This window comes from Otolemur garnettii, unplaced genomic scaffold, assembly GCF_000181295.1.
Source record: "Otolemur garnettii isolate 467f Iridium unplaced genomic scaffold, OtoGar3 scaffold00155, whole genome shotgun sequence".
In the NCBI taxonomy this organism is placed as follows: domain Eukaryota; kingdom Metazoa; phylum Chordata; class Mammalia; order Primates; family Galagidae; genus Otolemur; species Otolemur garnettii.
The window spans coordinates 1,782,564-1,801,904 of NW_003852550.1; the positions used below are offsets into that span (position 1 = coordinate 1,782,564).

Below are 19,341 nucleotides of genomic sequence, written 5' to 3' on the forward strand. Positions count from 1 at the left end.
ATAGAGTCTCAACCTGTTGCCCTGGGTAGAGTGACGTGGCATCATAGCTCACAACAGCCTTCAACTCTTGGGCTTAAGCAATCCTCTTGCCTCAGTTTTTCTATTTTAGTAGAGACAGGGGTCTCACTGTTGCTCAGGCTGGTCTCGACCTCAAGCAATTTACTCACCTCAGCCTCCCAGAGTGCTAGGATTACAGGTCTGAGCCACCTGGAGTATATTTTCGAATATTTGGCATTCCTATTTTGATTTTTTGCTTTGCTAAATCAGTCAGTAAATGTTTCTCAAGTGTTTTTTATTTGTAGGCTTTGTGCCAACTACAATGTGAGGAACAAAGTAGCATTAAACCTTTCTTCAAGGAGCTTGTTATCTGATCAAAGATTTTCGAGCAAGGGAGTGCTTCTCTTATTTCTTATCTGTTCCTGTTATCCATCCTTCTTGGATGGCCTTGTTCACATCACAGTAGCCTCCTAAATTTTTCTTAATCTTAATCTTACCATTACCCCCCCCCCATTAAACCAATTCTACTTTTTCTTCTTTAAAAAAGAAGTATGGTCATTCTCCCCACCTTACCTTTCCTCCTCTCAAAACGATTTTACAAAGATACCATGTTGTCTAAAGAATAAAGTTCAACCTCATTTGCTTTGAAATTTTCCTCCTTTCTACCTTTTCAATCTAAGTCTTATTAATATATCACTTTAAGGTTCAATCCAAGTCCTGTTCCATTCATATATCTTTCTTCTACTTCCCCACCATGAGTGATGTTTCCTTTCAATTTATGTAAGTTATAGTCTACATCAATTATTTGATATTTAATTTAATGCTATCCTGACTGCTTTGTTTTATATGATTGTGACTCTTCCCCATCCAGATTGTAAATTTACTGAGGGAAAGGCCTTAGCATAATGCATTGCACACAAAAGATGCTGAATATGTCTTTGATGTCGTGGTGATGGCGTCCCTGGTTTCAAGGTAGAGGGAAGATTATGAGGATGGGTGGCAAGGATCGCTTCGGAGGTAGGGAGATTAATGAAGGAGGCTCTTGCAGTAATAGTCCAAAATGAGGATAAGGGGCTCAACCGATTGGTTCCTTGGCTCAAATACACACTGTATTACCAAAAGAACTTTAGTGAGATGGAAAAAGAAAGAGAAGTAAGGACTTTGAGACTGCTGAGAATTTATATGGGGGATAAGGGAGAAGCAGATGTCAGAGCTTACTAAACCTGAGTAACTGCAATAATGATAGTAACATTGACAAAAAAATTAGGAAATCAGACCTGGGGAGGAGTTGATAAGTTTGTTTTTAGATAACTGAGTTTCAGGTAACTTGAGTAACATGGATATATCTAACAGTCAATAGAAGATATCTTTTTTCCATTCAATTCTATCCAACACCTATTTACTAAACGTCTACTATATGTCAGTCATGAAGCTAGAGGTAGAGCACAGTCTAATTGGACACAGCCCTTGGCTCAAACTCATGTTTGAGTCGGGGAAGACAGACTAAAAAATTATTATGACATAAAGTAATAAATGGTATAATTGAACTATATATGTGTAAAGTACAATGGCAGTATAAATAGGGGGACTGGAGATGACAGAATAAAGATGGATGATTCAACAGAGACAATGATTGCCATAAGTTGAAGACAGGATTGTTCTTACTCTCAATTGGAGAGGCAGTATGTTTAATGGTTAAAGGTATGGACTCAGCTTCCTGGGTCTAAATCTCATCTTTACCACTTAGTAGCCTTGAGGAAGTCACTACATCTCCCTGTGTTCTGATTTCCTCATCTGTTAAATAGAGATCATGGTACCTACCACATACGGTTGTTTTGAAGATTGAGGGACCTAATATATGTAAACTGATTAGAGCAATGCCTGGCATATAGTGTTATGTAAAGGCTAGTATGTGGATTAAATTATAAGAAAGAAGGTACTACTCCATTGTACACTAGACCAGCAAACACCTAAAAGAGAAGCCATAAGCAAGGACCTAGGAAGAACTAGATGAATCTGTCATTTTTCATTGAATGGAGGTTTCTTGAGATGGTAAGATATCTCCTTGGAATGGAAGATCCAATTTAGGGGACAGTAGAGGAGTCTGAGAAAAAAAAATAGAATGGCCAGAGTGGGACTGTTCATTCAAAGGACATAGAAGCCCCCATTGTTTACCTGAAGGTAAAATTAAAGCAAAATAAGATTATCGCTCACCAGCAAATTTATTTTATTTCCATTAAGTAAGAAACAGAAAATTAGCCAACAGGGAGCTTAGAGGATGGAGGAGGCAGCAGGGTCCAGTGACAGGTATTTTGCTGGGGTTGGAGAATGTAGAGGAATGAAAAGGAATAGCAAGAGGAAATGTGCCCTACCTTGCTAATGAAGCACATCTAGGCCCTTGGGTTTTTATGCTGTCAAGTAACCCATTGTCTATTCCTCAGCCTTCTAGAGGTCTACTCGAGTGATCCTTGAATAGACTCTTGGAATGATTGTGCTTCCCTGTGTGACTGCTCTGTGTGCCACTGAAGTGGACCTGAACCTCGTCTGCCCACCCACCCAGCCAGCCCAGGGGTTTCCTTTGACAGGACTTGGTTTGAAATCTGGTTTTACCACTTATTAGCTGTGTGATTTTTATTTTTTGAGCAAGTCACTAAAATTTTATGAACTTCTGTCTCCCTATCTGTGAAATGAGAATGAAAATGGTTCCTCTATTGTAAAGTTGTTATGATAATTGCATGAAATAATTTATCTATGACGTGCTTGGCAAGTTAAGTGCTTAGAAGATGTTAGTTTCCCCCCTTCCATTCCCTTTAGGTTTGGGCAGCCCAGAGGATCCCTATTTGCATTTTAGTTCCTCCTGGGGGCGCTGTATCTCTGCTGTCAATAGTAATAGAGATGGGAAGAAGGAGAAATCAGTCCATGGAAAGATGATGAAGAATGGTGGCTTTTTTCCCCACTCCAACCCTGACTTTGCAGTAGAGATAATCTGGTGTAGCCAGTATCCCAAAATAGGAAAGGTATTCAGATACTGGACAGCCCAAGGTGAGAAATTCCACCAAAACATGATACCAACTTTTGACAAAAACATCTGTACATATTTAATATGCACAATGTAGGGGTGTATGGCACATCTTTGGGGGGGCATAACTACAAGAGGGACTCTACCTAACAAACCGAAATGTTGTGACTTGGTTGTTTGTACCCTCACATTAACCCGAAATAATAAAAATAAATGTATTTAATATGTAATATCTCTGCACATTCATATATCGACAAATTAGAAGAGAACAAGAAAACTGAAATCATTTTTGTTAGCACAGTGGAAATATGTTGTTGTAGTTTTATCTTAATAATATTGTGCCTGTGGAGGGGGATCTTTTTTTTCTTGACATACATAAATCTCCTTACGCTCTTTCCAAAAGAACAGCCGGAGGACAGGGTGTGGAGTAAAGGGAATTGCACAGTGGGAATAACATGCCCCCATCTCATCTGTCCTTCTGCCCAGCCTTCCATTAACCATCATGATCTACCAGAGGCCCGGAGATCTTCCTATCTGTGGTGCTTCAATGCCCTTGCATCATTAATATCATCATCTCTACCCTTCTTCTAGGAGTGGATCTTATGAGGGAGGTATGGAAGAAGTTGTGCATGCTTAGCTGTCAGTCCGAACCTTTTAGAACCAGCAGAGGACAAAGGCAACAATCACTGTGTAATACTCTGGACTTTCTTGGCAGGTGAATACTGCTATGCATGAGGCAAAACTTATGGAAGAATGTGACGAGTTGGTAGAGATCATCCAGCAGAGGAAGCAAATGATTGCTGTCAAAATCAAAGAGACAAAGGTAAAGCACAGCACTTCAGCAAGGCCAAGGAGGAGTTGAATTTACAAATGTCAAAGTTGGATCCAAATGGTTCCAATTTGAACTTGGATCATGAAAGCAAGAAGAAATGAGGTTGTAGGGAGAGAAGCAAAGAAAAAGCAACGTTTGGCCTCGTGCTATGAATCTAATAAAAATGCTGTCCTTTCTGAGGTGTTGAAAATGTTCTATATCTTGACTTACTCCTTACACAGGTGTATGTGTATGCAAAAATTCATTGAGTTGTACACTTAATGTTAGGGTGCTGTAATATTAATATTACTGTGGTATAGGTCAATGCAAAATGAAAGAAAAAGAAGTAATGGTAGAAATGTGGGCCAGGGTCATAAAAGGACCATGAATACCACTATGAGGACTTTGGGTTTAATCTGAATCGGGGGTGGGGGGGGGGCATTGGGAAGCCATTTTAGTTTTCTTAGAGGAAAAAGACTGATTGATGTGGCAGAGGTATGCAGGGTAGATCAGAATGGGATGATACCAAACTCAGGAAAGCAAGTTATGAGACTTACAGAATGCTTCTTGGTATGAGCTAATGAGGGCTTAAATAAGAGTAGTGGTCACCCAAATGGAAGGGAAGAAGGCGTTGCTAGAAAGGAAATGATAGGAATCATTGACTTATTAGATAAAAAAGATGAGGGAGAGAGAGGAGTTACTGAAGACTCCTTAGGCTGAGAATTGAGGAATTGTGTGGTTAGGAAGGTCAGGTTGAGCCTCCATGCAGCTATATGGTTTTAGGCTTCTTGGCGTGCCAGTCAATGTTAATGATTATAAGCTCATGCTGTGTGTATAATGTGAGAAACTTTGAGAGCCTGGAGTGATGGATGGCTAATACTTTATGCCATGCTGGGTGGTTCCAGCTTTCCCAGGAACTGAAGTTCTTAAGAACACGGATTTGTGAACACACAGTTATGTATAATAACACATGGAGAGACTGGGCATAGTGGCTTACAACTGTAATCCTAGCAGTGTGGGAGGCCAAGGCAGGAGAATCCCGTAAGCTCAGGAGTTTGAGGTTGCTGTGAGCTATGACACCACGGCACTCTACCCAGGGCAACAGAATGAGACTCTTGCGAAAGAAAGAAGGAAGGAAGGAAGGAAGGAAGGAAAGGAAGGAAGGAAGGAAAGGGGAGGGGAGGGGAGGGGAGGGGAGGGGAGGGAGGAAGGGAAAGGAAGAAAGAAAGGAAGAAAGAAAGAAAGAGAGGAAACACTTGGAGAAATATATACATAGAAAGTTAGAACAGAGAACTTTTTATTAAACATATGAGAAAATACATTGACAGTAAAATGTAAATATTGGTCATCTGTGTGTGGTAGCATTATTTTTATACTTTTGATTTTCTATAATGAGCATGCATTGCTTTTACAACCAGAAAAATTAATACTATCAGTACAAAGAAGTGGATCAGCGAGAGTATGTGCCTCTTGTAGTGTAAGTGAGCAAGCCATAGACAGGAGGAGGGAGGGGCTGGCTGGAGAGACATAGCAAACAGGGTGAGAAGGTGAGTGGTTAGTACAAGCACCATGTGATATTAATAAGCCTTATTTTTAGAATAGCTGCAGCATATCTCCTTCATGTTGGTTTTTTATTGTTTTTAATTAAGTATTGCATGTTTTATCTTATTTTTTTCTTTTGCTAATTTCTTTAAGGTTATGAAACTGAGAAAGTTGGCACAGCAGGTTGCTAATTGCCGCCAGTGTCTTGAACGGTCAACAGTCCTCATCAACCAAGCCGAGCATATCCTGAAAGAAAATGACCAGGCACGGTTTCTACAGTCTGCAAAAAATATTGCTGAGAGGTGAGTTCCCTATATCCTTTGGAAGTGCCTGTTCTTGTGGAAAGGGGCCAACTTAGTCACTTAGTTCTGTTCAGGCATATATGTAGCAGCTGCTACCTTAAGCTTTTATCAGCTAGGAAGGAAGTTATTGAACTCAGTAGTAACTTGCCCTGTGGACTTCTGGACCCTTTTCTCTGAGTCTTTAGCCCCCACCCTCCAGTTTTGTTTTGTTTCATTAGAGATAGAGTCTTTTTCTGTCACCCACCCCAGAGTGCAGTGGCGCCATCATAGCTCACTGCAGCCTCAAATTTCTGGGCTCCAGCAATCCTCCTGCCTCAGCCTCCCTAGTAGCTGAGTCTATAGGCATGCACCACCATGCCTGGCTGTTGTTATTTCTACTTTTTGTAGAGGCAGGATCTTGCTGCGTTGCATGGGCTGGTCTTAAACTCCTGGCCACAAGCGATCCTCCCACCTCAGACCTCAGACTCCCAAAATGTTGGGATTACAGGCAAGAACTACCACAACTGACCCACCAGTTCTTTTAAGGCACAGCCCACACTAAGCCCTAGCTGCTGCCATAGCTTCCTGCTGCTCACTCAGGGCTTAAACTTTCTATGATGTAATTGGCGAAGAGCAACTTTTAGCTATATTGACAGGTGTGTGCCCTTCCTAGTCTACATTCACTTTCAGTTGCTTTCATTTAGTTATTTATTCCTCAGACAAATCCTTTAGAACAATAATCCTTAGTCTCTTATTTAATCACTCACCCTTTTGAAAATGTGATGAAAGTCACAAACCTTCTTCCACAGGAAAACAATGCATTTTAGATACATGTATAGGCAGAGAATTTTGTATACAATTTCAGAGGACTCATGAACCCTCCAAAACCCTTCTGTAGACAAAAGTCCATTGTCTGGAACACTGGTCAGTATAGTCACCAAGGTTTCAAAGGGCTACAATGGCTCATTAGGTCAGATTGATCTCCTTATATCTCCCTCTCATCTACTGAACAGTTGGCTTCCAGCCTCACAGTATTTCTCCTATTGCCCCTGCCATCATTCTGATGACTTCACTGGCACTCACATGGCTGACCCATTTAATGCTCTAACCATCCAGCTTCCTTGAAATCCCCTCCTCCAAAAACTCTCATCTCTGCTCCACCTCATCCACCCGCTTCTATGCACCACATGCTGAACCACTTTATCACTCAGAATTGCACTGAAATCATAAATTAAAATATCCCATTTTCTAACCATAACTCAGAACTCTTTTTTTTTTCTTCAAATACATCTATTTTTAACTTCATTGAGTCCTCTAAGTCCTGACTCCTGTACTTTCTTCCTACTTACCAGCTTCCTCCTGTCTGATTTCTTATTTCTCTCTTTTCTTTCTTTTTTTTTTCTGTTAGAGTCTCACTATGTTGCCCTCTGTAGAGTTCTGTGCATCAAAGCTCACAGCAACCTCAAACTCTTGGGCTCAAGTGGTTCTCTTGCCTCAGCTTCCCAAGTAGCTGGGACTACAGGAGTCTGCCACGACACCCAGTTATTTTTAGAGACGAAGTCTCGCTCTTGCTCAGGCTGATCTCAAACCTGTGAGCTCAGGCAATCCATCTGCCTCGGCCTCCCAGAGTGCTAGGATTATAGGCATGAGCCACTGCGCCTGCCTTCTTATTTTTCTTTTCAATATCCCAGTTTCCTTGGACAGTTTCCTTGCCTCATGGTCTTTTTATCACACCAATCCGATAAAATCCCACCCCTGAATCAGTTCCACTGTTCCTACCATTTTTGTGTCTATATTTAAGATGCAGAGCCCTGCTGGTGAAAATCACATAACCAAAGAGGTTGGTACTGCTGCAGCAGTAATTTATAGCTTCTAATCTCACCTGGGCCCTCAGTACTGACCTGAAATCCTTCTAAGTTGCTTTGGTCAGCTTTCTTTTTAACTTGTTCTCTGTAATGAATATTTCAAATCTTTTGTAGTCACCTCAGAATTCTAACCCTGGCACATTCCTGCTCACGCTCAGCAAATGCCCTCTTGTTTTACAAAAAACAGTATGTGTGAAATGATAAATATCTCACTTGTCAAAATGCTGGACACACATCCATTCATATCTATGGCTTCCTCTTTTTTTCTGGCTATAATGGAGGCTATCCCTTCATTTGTGCTTTGGTTACAGGCCCTCTTTTTGCCATAGTTTCAATTTCTTCCCCTCTATAGTTGATTTCACTTCCAGTTTACAACCCACTCATTTCTCTCTTACCTTAAAACAAAACAAAACAAATCTATAATTTTCTTAATTTATTTTTAGAGAGAGTCTCACTATGTCACCTTTGGTAGAGTGCAGTGGCGTCACAGCTTATAGCAGCCTCCAACTCTTGGACTTACGCGATTCTCTTGCCTCAGCCTCCCAAGTAGCTGGGACAACAGGTGCCCACCACAACACCTGGCTATATTTTTGTTGTAGTTGCCATTGTTGTTTGGCAGGCCCTGAGCCGGGTTCCAACCTGCCAGCTCTGGTGTCTGTGGCTGGTGCCCTAACCGCTGAGCTATAGGCACCGAGCCCATAACCATTTCTTATATGATGCCTAATTTGCCATTAACTCCCTCCAGTGTGTTTTTTATCTCAGATGTTACAGTGTTCATCTCTGGAAGTTTGAGTCTTTTTTATGTCTTCCGTATCTTTTAAGATATTCAGCCTTCCCTCTACCTTTTTGAATAAATGGAACACAGTTGCAATAACTGTTTTAATGACCTTGCCTGCTAATTCCAACATCTGTGTCAGATCTGTGTCAGTTTTTGATTGGTTGACTTTTCTCCTAATTATGTATTTTGTAGATTTGTTTGCATGTCTAGTAATTTTTCACTGTATGCCAGGCTTTGTGAATTTCCTCTTGAGTGTTGTATATTTTTATATTCCTATAAATATTCTTAAGCTTTGTTGTGGGACACAGTTAAGTTATTTGAACATAGCTTGATCCTTTTAAGTCTTGCTTTTAAGATTTGTTAGATGGAATTGGAGCAGTGTTTAGAGACAATTTTTTCCTACTACTGAAGCAAAACCCTTCTGAGTATCTACCCAGTGTGCCATGAATCAGAAGAATTTTCCGTTTAGCTGATAGGAACAGAACTATGCCTGATCCTGTATGAGCACCAGGGATTGTTCCCTCTAAGCTTTTTGGGTGGCTCTTTCCCCAGCATTGAGTAGTTTCCTCACATGCATGTGCTGATCAGTATTCTACTAGAGGAAAACCCTCTGAAGTCTCCAGAATTCTCTCTTGGGGGACTTTTCCCCTCTGACACTCTGACCTATTGTACTACAGCCGATTTAGTCTCCCTGGATTCTCAACTCTATTTAATTTTAAGGAATTTATCAAGCTCTGCTTGGATTTCCCTTTCCTATACCATTTTACCCCCATTATTTCTTTGAACAAATGCTCTCATAGTTTCTTAAGAAAGAGTGGTGCATATAAAGTAAATTTTGAAGAAGTTTTTGAAGAATTCTTTGTCTAAAAAATACTTTTTTTTTTGAGACAGAGTCTCACTGTGCTGCCTTCGGTAGAGTGCCATGGCATCACAGCTCACAACAACCTCAAACTCATAGGCTTAAGCGACTCTCTTGCCTCAGCCTCCCAAGTAGCTGGGACTACAAGTGCCCACTACAACGCCCGGCTATTTTTTTTTTTTGTTGTAGTTGTCATTGTTGTTTAGCAGGCCCGGACTGGGCTTGAACCCACCAACCTCAGTGTATGTGGCCAGTGCCCTACTCACTGAGCTATGGGCGCTGAGCCTAAAAAATATTTTTAAATTCATTTTCATACTTGATAGTTTGGAATTAAATTTCCCTTATAATTTTGGAGGCATGGCTCCATTGTCCCCTGATTTCAATATTGTGTGAAGGTCACTGCCATTTTGATTCCTCATCTTTTGAATGTGACTTATATTTTAAAATCTAGAACAATTGTCATTTTTTCTTTTTTACTTAAAATGGTGACCTGATTTATTTTTTTAATTTCAGATTAATATGAGGGTACAGATATTTTGGTTACATTGTTTTCATTTCTAAGTTAAAGTTCAAGTTGTAGTTGAGCCCTTCACCCAGGGGCAGCGCTGAACACCCTCACATTGTGCAAATTAGGCAAGAACCTGCCCATCACTCTGCCCTTCTCTTCCCTCCCCCAGGCTAGACTATACAGGGTGTCCATAAAGTTTGTGTGCAGTTAAAATCGCAATTTTATTTATTTATTTTTGAAACACAGTCTCCCTTTGTCATCCCCCAGTAGAGTGCTCTGGCATCATAGCTCACAGCAACCTTAAACTCAGGCTCAAACAATTCTCTTGCCTCAGCCTCCTGAGTAGCTGGAACTCTACAGGCGCCTGCCATGTCAGCCTATATTTTTAGAGACTAGGTCTCGCTCTGGCTTAGGCTGGTCTCGAACTCTTGAGCTCAGGTGATCTGCCTGCCTTGACCTCCCAGAGTGCTGGGATTACAGGCATGAGCTGTGGTGCCTGGCCCAAAATTGCAAACTATTTTAAATTGCGGGCAAACTTTACAGCTACCCTGTACTTGTGTTTTTTCTTTTGTGCAGGTATGTAGTTCATATATTGGTTTCATATTAGCATTGAGTGTACTGGATACTTTTTTTAGCATTATTTTTAATTGGCAAATCATAAATATATAGAGAGTACAATGTGATGTTTTGCTGTATGTGTAAAATATGAAAGGATTAAATCAAACCAATTCATATACCCATTAGCTCACTTACTTATTTTTTTGTGGTGAGACATTTGAAATTATCCTCTTAGCTATTTGGAAATATACAATATATTATTATTGACTATAGTCATCTCGTTGCATAGTAATAGAGCTCAGAAACTTCTTCCTTCTGTCTAAATGAGACTTTATACTCTTAGACCACCAACTTCCCATTCCCCTTTCCCCCCACCAGCCTCTGCTAACCACTCTCTTCTTATATGGGCTTGACTTTTTCAGATTTCACATATAAGTGAGATCATGTGGTATTTGTCTTTCCATGCCTGGCTTATTTCACTTAGCATAATGTCCTCCAGGTTCATTTGTGCTATTGCAAATGACAAGATTTCCTTCCTTTCGAAGGCTGGATAGTGCTCACATTGTGTGTGTGTGCCACATTTGTTTTTAATCCATTCATCCATTGATGGCCACTTAGATTGAGTCTATCCATATCTTGGCTATTGAACATGGGAGTAAAGGCACATATAGTGGTCTACTCAGTTTAGGTCCTGCCTGACCTTCACCTCCTGTCTCCCATTATTATTGTTGTATAAATTTAGCTCCCACCCTAAAGACACCTATCTTGAGTAGTTTAGATAGATTGATTTAGGACGTTAAATTTTATTTATTTATTTATTTATTTTGAGACAGAGTCTCACTATGTCACCCTTGGTAGAGTGCCTTGGTGTCACAGCTCACAGCAACCTCAAACTCTTGGACTTAAGTGATTCTCTTGCCTCATCCTACCACAATGCCTGGCTGGGTCTGAACCGGCCACCTTTGGTGTATGTGGCTGGTGCCGTAACGACTGTGCTATGGGCGCCAAGCCAGGAGATTAAATTTCAGATTAGAATGTTGTTTATTGTTTGTGAGTCATGGGTTCTGCTGATTATTGTTTAAGATAAGAGTTAACATGGTCTTTGCTTTGAACTTAAATGTACAAAACTGTAATATTGGAAATGGAAGAACAGAACAGTCTTGGAGAGGCTACTCTCATCTCAGTGTTCTCCAGAATCCCGGCCTTATGACAAATAGTTTGGTGGGCCTATCCCTGTCTCTGCATATTGGCTGACAGTGACAGGTGGCCAGACCCTCTTTGTCCAGTAATAAGTTTAAAGTTCTTTGGGTAATAACATGTAGCACAGTTAACAAGACAACAAGGGGCACATTAAATATAATAACAAACAAAGATGTCTGAGAATAATACACTTCCTGTCCCAACAATCAAAGCTTTCAACCCTCATCTCCTCACAGTTCTCAGTCTACTGGTCCAGCTTGAGTTCACTGGTTTTTCTCAAGGGGCTAGATATGGGAATGATGTAATCCAGACACCTTGGCCACTGTAGGGGTTGCAAGTAGGATGTCCCAGAGAGCAGTACACTTTCCCTTGAGTTCGTTAGGTCTTTCTCTCCAAGTCCTGAGGATAACCTGTTTACTGCCTGGAATGTATGTAGGTTTCAGGAAGCAGGGCAAGGGGCCACTTCCTAAGCAATTCAGACTGTGGCATAGTGTAGCTCAGGAGGTGGCCAGCCATGCTGTGACAGAGATCAAAAGGTCATCTGCTGGAGGCCTCAAAAAAGTCATCTTAAGTAGAGAGTCCAAGGCCAACTTGGTCTTGGTGGGTCTGTTACTGGAAAAAAGGATCTGGAAGATATATATCTCAAAATTACTCCATGGTAAAGAAGTAAATGGAGACTCAATCTGGCTTCTTTACACTGACAGGGGCAAAGTCAGGGTTGTGTCCAGGGTAAGAGAATGAAGCTATTTAGCAGTCACCTACCAATATCTATAGGTTCTGGGTTTTGAGGCTAATATTTGCGTGATGAGAACATTAGTATTCTTATTTATAGCCTTAGCACTGTTCTTAAGATAACACTTAGTTTTAAGAGTCCATTAGAACTGATCTGAAGTTATAGCCAACTCAAGTGAATGTTCCCCAAAATCAGTTAAGTGTAGGGCTACTTTTGAGGCCATGTTGTAGCTATACCACTTACTGGGAAATTTTATTCAGTTTCCAATTTCTCCTGTGGTATCTGTATAGACACAGCAAATAGTGTTTAATATTGCACTGATTCCTTCCAGTGTAGCCAATAGGCAATCTTTGTTGAGCCTTAAGGCTTTTGCAGTTTTTTTCCCCTATCAGTCTTAGAGTCAGAGACAATCTCTAATCACACTTCTTTTTGCAGATAGTCTAGAGATTGGGACAACTATTCTAAGCAAGCTTTTATAATGTTATTTCTGGGGCAGTCATCCTAAAATATGTCAGAGACATGTACTTTGGGGTAAAAATTTTTAATTTTTTTCAGTGCCCACTTTGAAATTAAAAGATTTTACATATTAAAACCTAATGTCTTATCTTAGGGCTAAGAAGCAAGAAGAAAAAACAAATCAGAGAAAATCAGACCACTGTATATAATTTTATATTCTTTGGCCAGTCTCTTAGTCCTGTTAACAGATCAGTTTAGTTTAACAGTTATGTTTCATTCTATGAGCTGGCATTGCAGACAAAGCTGGAATCTTATTTGCATGAGTTCAATAGGAATTTGTTTTCTTCTGTAGGACACAATAAAAGACACTGATTGTTTTACCAAGGCTTTGACTAGAATGACATTTTCAGAGGTGTCCAGACTGTGTTAAGAAATTGAGGTTGACTTTATGAGGCCAATAAAAAACCCATAGGAAAAACTGTCCAGTTACCTCATCAATAATTTCCTGATCTGTGGTGAGTAAAGATTGTCACTATCTGACAAGCCCAGGAATCCCAATTTGCTTTGGGACCTCAAAAGAAGAGAAATTTACCCAATGCATACAGGCATCTAATGGTACAGATGAAACCTAGGCTTGTGAGAGACTTTCAGGTCTGACCTAAAATTCCTTATGAAAGGTTCCAGCAAAGCCAATTATAAAAGAAACAAAAGCCTACATAGAGAATAATTATTCTTTTTCTAAAATTTGAGACAGAGTTCTACTTTGTTACCCTGGGTAGAATGCTGTGGTGTCATAGTGCACAGCAACCTCAAACTCTTGGGCTTAAGCGATCCTCTTGCCTAGGATCCCTAGCTGGGACTATAGGTGCCCACCACAAGGCCTGGCTATTTTTAAAGACAGGGTATAGCTCTTGCTCAGGCTTGTCTTGAACTCCTGAGCTCAGGCAGTCCTCCCTCCTCGGCCTTCCAGAGTGCGAGGATTATAGGCAGGAGCCACTGCGTCCTGCCTAATTAGATTTAAATGGCAAAAATCTTACTCTTTGACAAAGAGTCAGGTTCCAAAAAATCTAAACAGCTGAAGTATTACATGTTACAAATGACTCAGACATTTTATGAAACATAACATGACTAAGGTTTTAAGTTACTGAAGAGTATTCTGAACACAACATAGGCAACATTTCTAATGTCTTTTCCTTGTCCTTCTATGTCTCACACAGCCATGTGGAATCAAAGATGGCTGAAAAGGACAGGACCTATCTGTATCCTTAATTCATTTACCAAGTACATAGTTCAAGACAGAAAAGCAGGAAGACAGGAGGGTTCCAGGGGACAAAGCTGGAGCAGGGAAGAAGGGGCCATGTAAGCTAGACTCATGCCCTATAGCTGCTGGCCTAAGTAGAAGAACATGTCCCTTAGGCCTCACCATAGCTACCTCTCTAGAGCTCAGAATTGAGAGGCTCAATATCAAGAACATAAGCTCACAGTGAAATCTAGCAAATTTAGAAATATTATAGAGGTGGCAGTTTTATAATCTTTGAACATCTGAACTTTAATAACAGGTTTAAAACTAATTTTATTTATCAAAAAATGCCAAGGTCACCTGAACAAAAAAGGCATTTGAGTTCTTTTCTGTTTTCCTGATAAAATACTTGATATAAGCACTTTTTCTTTTTCCTTAAGCCAATTAATTAAGGCTCTTTTGCATATTTAAATGATGAAGTATCACAGAAATATGACATATACAGAAACACAGACATACAGATAGAAGCAGAATTTAAACACATATTTTTATTCAGACTATTAATCTTTTAATTACCTAAGTACCTAATTTACTTATCTTAGCAGTTTACATAGGTTTTAATTATTTTTCAGTTAACCATTTTTATACCCTGTGAATTAGATATATATAGTTGTAATTTTTTTTTCCTTGAGACAGAGTCTCAAGTGGTCACCCTGGGTAGAGTGCTGTGGTGTTATATAGCTCACAGCAACTTCCAACTTTTCTGCTCAAGTGATCGTCTTGCCCCAGTTTTTCTATTTTTAGAGGAGTTCTTGCTCTGGCTCAGGCTGGTCTCAAACTTGTGAGCTCAAGCAATCCACCTGCCTCAGAGATTCCCAGATGCTAGAATTACAGGCGTGCGCTGCCGTGCCTGGTCATAAATATAGTTTTAATTACTGCTTTTAAATTAATAAATTCTACGAAGAAAAAACAAACTTAAGTATTTTGACCAGACTTGTTCTTTTAAACAATGTCATATCATTATAATGATTCAAGGATCCATTCAAAGACCACTTTTCTCCAGAGTCAAGATGATATATCAGCCAGGCTGTGTTATAGTAAAATTTCATTGCTTTCTTATTATAGATGGGTACAAATACTGAGAATAATCAGACAGAATACGCCCCAATAGGCTGCCATTTGAGATTGAGGCCTGAGCTCCCATAATACACACCAGATAGATACAGAAACACCCAATTTCTCGAGAACAAAATCACAAGTGAGGAGATCTGAAGTTCTCAGTACACAGGCAGGAAGCCTGAGTTTCCATAATACCAACTAGATATAGAAACACCAGACTTCTCAAGAACAAAACCAGAACTGAGGAGAACTAATGTTCTCAGTTCACAGCCAGAATAAAGCATGTGGACCTTAGTGATTAGGGATGGTGAGTGAGTGAGAGGAGAGCCCTAAGACTCCCAGGAGAAATCTGGCAGCACTGCTAGGAGTGTTGGAGCACTGCCCCCTGACCCCCACCGGGCCCCCTTGTCCAGGTGACTGCTAGGCTTCCCCGGCAGCAGTTAACACACCACTTACTGGAGCAGTCTAGGGGTCCCTTTGTGTCACCAGAAATGTTACCAGACTAAGAGGGCCTGGATGCCTGCCACTGTTAGCCAATATGCAGAAACAGGGCTAGGTCCACCAAACTTTATTTGTCAGAAGGCCAAAATTCTGGAGAACAGTAGAGTAGCCTCTCCAAGACTGTTCTGTTCTTCCATTTCCAACATTACAGTTTTATGCATCTGAGTTCAAAGTGAAGACCATGTTAACCCTTTATCTTAAACAATCATCAGCAGAACCCATGACTCATAAACAATAAACAACACTCTAATTTAAGATTTAATCTCCTAAATCAATCTACCTAAACTACTCAAGATAGATGTCTTTAGGGTGGGAGCTAAATTTACAAAATAGTAAGAATGGGAGACAGGAGGGGAAGGTCAGGCAGGACCTAAACTGAGCAGGCCAGCTGTGTCATGTCTGCCCTAGTCTGACAGATTCCATCTTATTTTCACTATATGTGCTTTCAAACCTATCCCTTACCCAAATAAGTTCAATCCCAGGACAAGTGCAGTAAATTTTCATCATTATTTCTATTAGAAATCTATTTTATAGATAAGAAATATAGTTAGTAATAAGAGTGGGGAATAAAAGCACATGTAGTGAGAATTAGAGTCTGTCAGGCTAGGGCAGACATGACACAGCTGGTCTGATAGGTTTATTTTTTAAGTCCTGCCTGACCTTCACCCCCTGTCTCCTGTTCTCATTGTTTTATAAACTTAGCTCCCACCCTAAAGATGCCTAGAGTAGTTTAGGTGGATTGATTTAGGAGATTAACTTTTGAATTGAAAATGTTGTTTGGAGTTATGAGTTATACTGATTATTGTTTACTATAAGTTATGGGTTCTGCCGATTATTGTTTAAGATAAGGGTTAACTTGGTCTTCACTTTGAACTTTTATGTATAAAACTGTAATTTTGGACATGAAAGAACAGAACGGTCTTAGAGAGGCTACTTTCACTGTTTTCAGAATCCTGGCCTTCTGACAAAGCCCTGTCTCTGCATATTGGCTGACAGTGACAGACAGCCAGACCCTCTTTGTCCAGTAACAGGAGTGCAGATTTCTCCTCAGCATAATTGATTTTGATTCCTTTGGGTATATACTGAGAAGTGGGATTGCTGATGATAGTAGTTCTATTTTTAGTTTTGTTAGGGACCTCCATATCATTTGCCATAATGGTTGTACCAATTTACATTCCCACCAACAGTATACAAGGGTGTTCTCCCTTTCTCTACATGCTAACCAAGACTTGTTATCGTTCATCTTTTTTGGTAATTGCCATTAAAATCTAAAAGCTTTAAAGATTTTATCTTTAACACTTTTTCCGAAATTTCACTGAGATCTGCCTTGGTTCTGGGTCTTTTAGCGTTCATTTATACTGGGGACTCTGGGGGTCTTTCCAATCTGAAGACTAGTGACTGCTAGTTCTGAGAAATTTTCTTGTGTTATTCACTAATAATTTTCTTCCCTTTATTCTCTCTTTTCTCTCTTTCTGAGACAATAATTTATAGTCATGTTGGAAATACCAGATTTTCCCTCTTGATTTAAAAAATGTTTTGTTTTCTATTTCCCGTGACTGTCTTCTCATTTTACTCTTAGAAAGATATTTCCTTAATTTTTTGTTCAATCCTTCTGCTGATTTTTTTTTTAAATTTCAAGTTGATATGAAAGTACAAATAAGGTAAAGTTCAAGTTGTAGTTGAGTCCTTCACCCACTGGGCGTGCTGAACACCCTCACATGGTGCACATTAGGAGGGGGTGGAGGGAGAGACCTTCTATTGATACTTTAATTTCAGCACTCATATTTGTATTTACAAGAGGTCACTCTTGATCTTTGTATCTTTTTTGATTTTCTGTTTTTGCTTTGTGTAGACAAACTATTTGTTTTGCTTCCTATGGATATTATCACTTTAAAAGTTTTCTTCTAAACCTTGCATTATCTCAGTTTCCTCCAAGATCCTTTTTGCTGTTAGTTTGTTTCTCTTGGTGTCTTTTCCTACATATCTGGTGATCTTTTGCCTGTTTGTTTAAATATAAGCACTAAAAGATGACTGGGAATTCTGAATAGGTAGGGCATTTGGTGACCTTTGCTATAAAATTCTAAGGCTGAATGCCAGCTTTCTATTGAAGGACCCCAAGTGTCATTTCTGTAGGTGTTTTCTCTTGGGACATTTTCCCTTGAAAGGAATCCTCCAACCTCCTGGCTTTTGGTGTGTGTGTGTGTAGGGGGGGGTGGTGGAGGGTATAAGTCTGATTGCCAGCATTCTAGAAGCCAAGCAGGGAAAGGGAGCTGAGATGTTTTAAGACTGCTTTTAATATAATGTCAAAGCTCAGCAGAAAGTAAACCTCACATCTCCTGCCAGGATGAGGGAAAAGCAGTCTCTGGTTTAGTGGATCTGGGGATCTAGCTGTTCCTCATGCAAACTTCCAACTTTTTGTGGCACTAAATCAGCGTGTTAGCTTTCTGATCCAGCTTTCTCTGGTCTGATCCAGCTTTCTCTGGTCTGTTGTTGGTTACCACACCATCCATCCCGTTTTAGCTTCCAAACATTTGTTGACAATCTCTTACTTGTTTGCATCTCTTTTCCATTCTCTTTTTGGGTTTATGACATTTCATTCTTGGACTGTCATTTCAGTGGAATTTCATGAAAGCAAAGATAAAGTATCTTTTTAAACCACTGTGTTTAATTATCCCTACTCTACAACCCTCTGAAATGTTTTCTCCCATTACCATAGCATTCAAAATTTTTGTTCTTTTTCCTTAATAGTTTATTTACTACTCATATTCATGGCTCAGGAGCACAGGTCAGTGACAAACTTCTATGTAAATGAGCCCAGAGAAATTTATATTCCAAAATCGTTTTTCACACTTGATCTTAGCCAAAAGGCCGAGAAGCGATCCAAAATCGTTTTTCACTCTGAAAGATACTAGCCTTCCTCATCTCCTCAAAATCTTTCATAGACTCATAATTCCTATAGAAATCTGCATATGCCTTCTTTCTTGGTTCAGCCACAGCAAACTTAAAGAAAGCTGCAGCCGCCTAGGATACAGCAAATGCTCCAACAATATGAATCTGCAGGAGCCTGGCCAAGAGGCCATGCATCTGAGGTTTGGCCAAAGCACTGGAAGCCTTGGTAGTTATTGTCCTTGATGGGTATGCCAATCTCAACACGTCCTTCCCAGCTGAGGCATAAACGAGCTGTGGAAAATGTTCTTTTGAAGGTCACCAGATGAATACCTTGTTGCCAAATATCATACAAACTCCTTTGTTTTATCTTACTGTTTCATCTTGTTTGATCTCTCAGTAGCATTTGCCCCTACTATTTTTACTTGAAATTCCTATGCTCTCAGCTTCTATGAAAATCCTGGTTTTCTTCCTATCTAGTTTTTTTTTTTTTTTTAACTTTTGTGACCAACTCTTCCTTGACCCATTCCTTTAATGCTATTACTTGTAATTCTGTCTTAGGCTATTCTCTTTTTTCACTGCACATTCTCCTTGTTGCAAACTTATTAGTTCCTAGGACTTAAATTGTTTCAGGAAACAGAAAGTAACAGACATTTGTACTAAAAATATACAAGAAGGAATTTTTAATTGCCAGCAAGAACTCAGGTACATGGAGGCATAAAATACTGAGTTCTGGGGAATATTTCTTTCCAAACCCTGTATACTTTTTTCCCTCAGATTAGTAACAGTTACAAAGTTATAGTTACAGATGTTAGATCATGAAAGTTTTTAGCTAGTAGGAAAAAAAAATCACAAAGAGTTAATGATAATATTTCTCAAGAAACCAGGGTGCTGGCTCGGCGCCTATAGCTCAACCTGCTAAGGCGCCAGCCACGTACACCTAAGGTGGCGGGTTCGAATCCCCAGCCCGGACCTGCCAAACAACAAT

General features: G+C 39.9%; 1 protein-coding gene across 1 annotated transcript in view; it reads left to right on the plus strand.

The window, feature by feature from the left end:
• MID2 (midline 2) overlaps positions 1-19,341 on the plus strand; it is a 112,226-nt gene that overhangs the window by 77,830 nt on the left and 15,055 nt on the right. The window contains exons 4-5 of the mRNA XM_003799727.3: positions 3,732-3,839; positions 5,523-5,671. Of these exons, the coding sequence (XP_003799775.1) occupies positions 3,732-3,839; positions 5,523-5,671 (257 nt within the window). The remainder of the gene's footprint in view (positions 1-3,731; positions 3,840-5,522; positions 5,672-19,341) is intronic.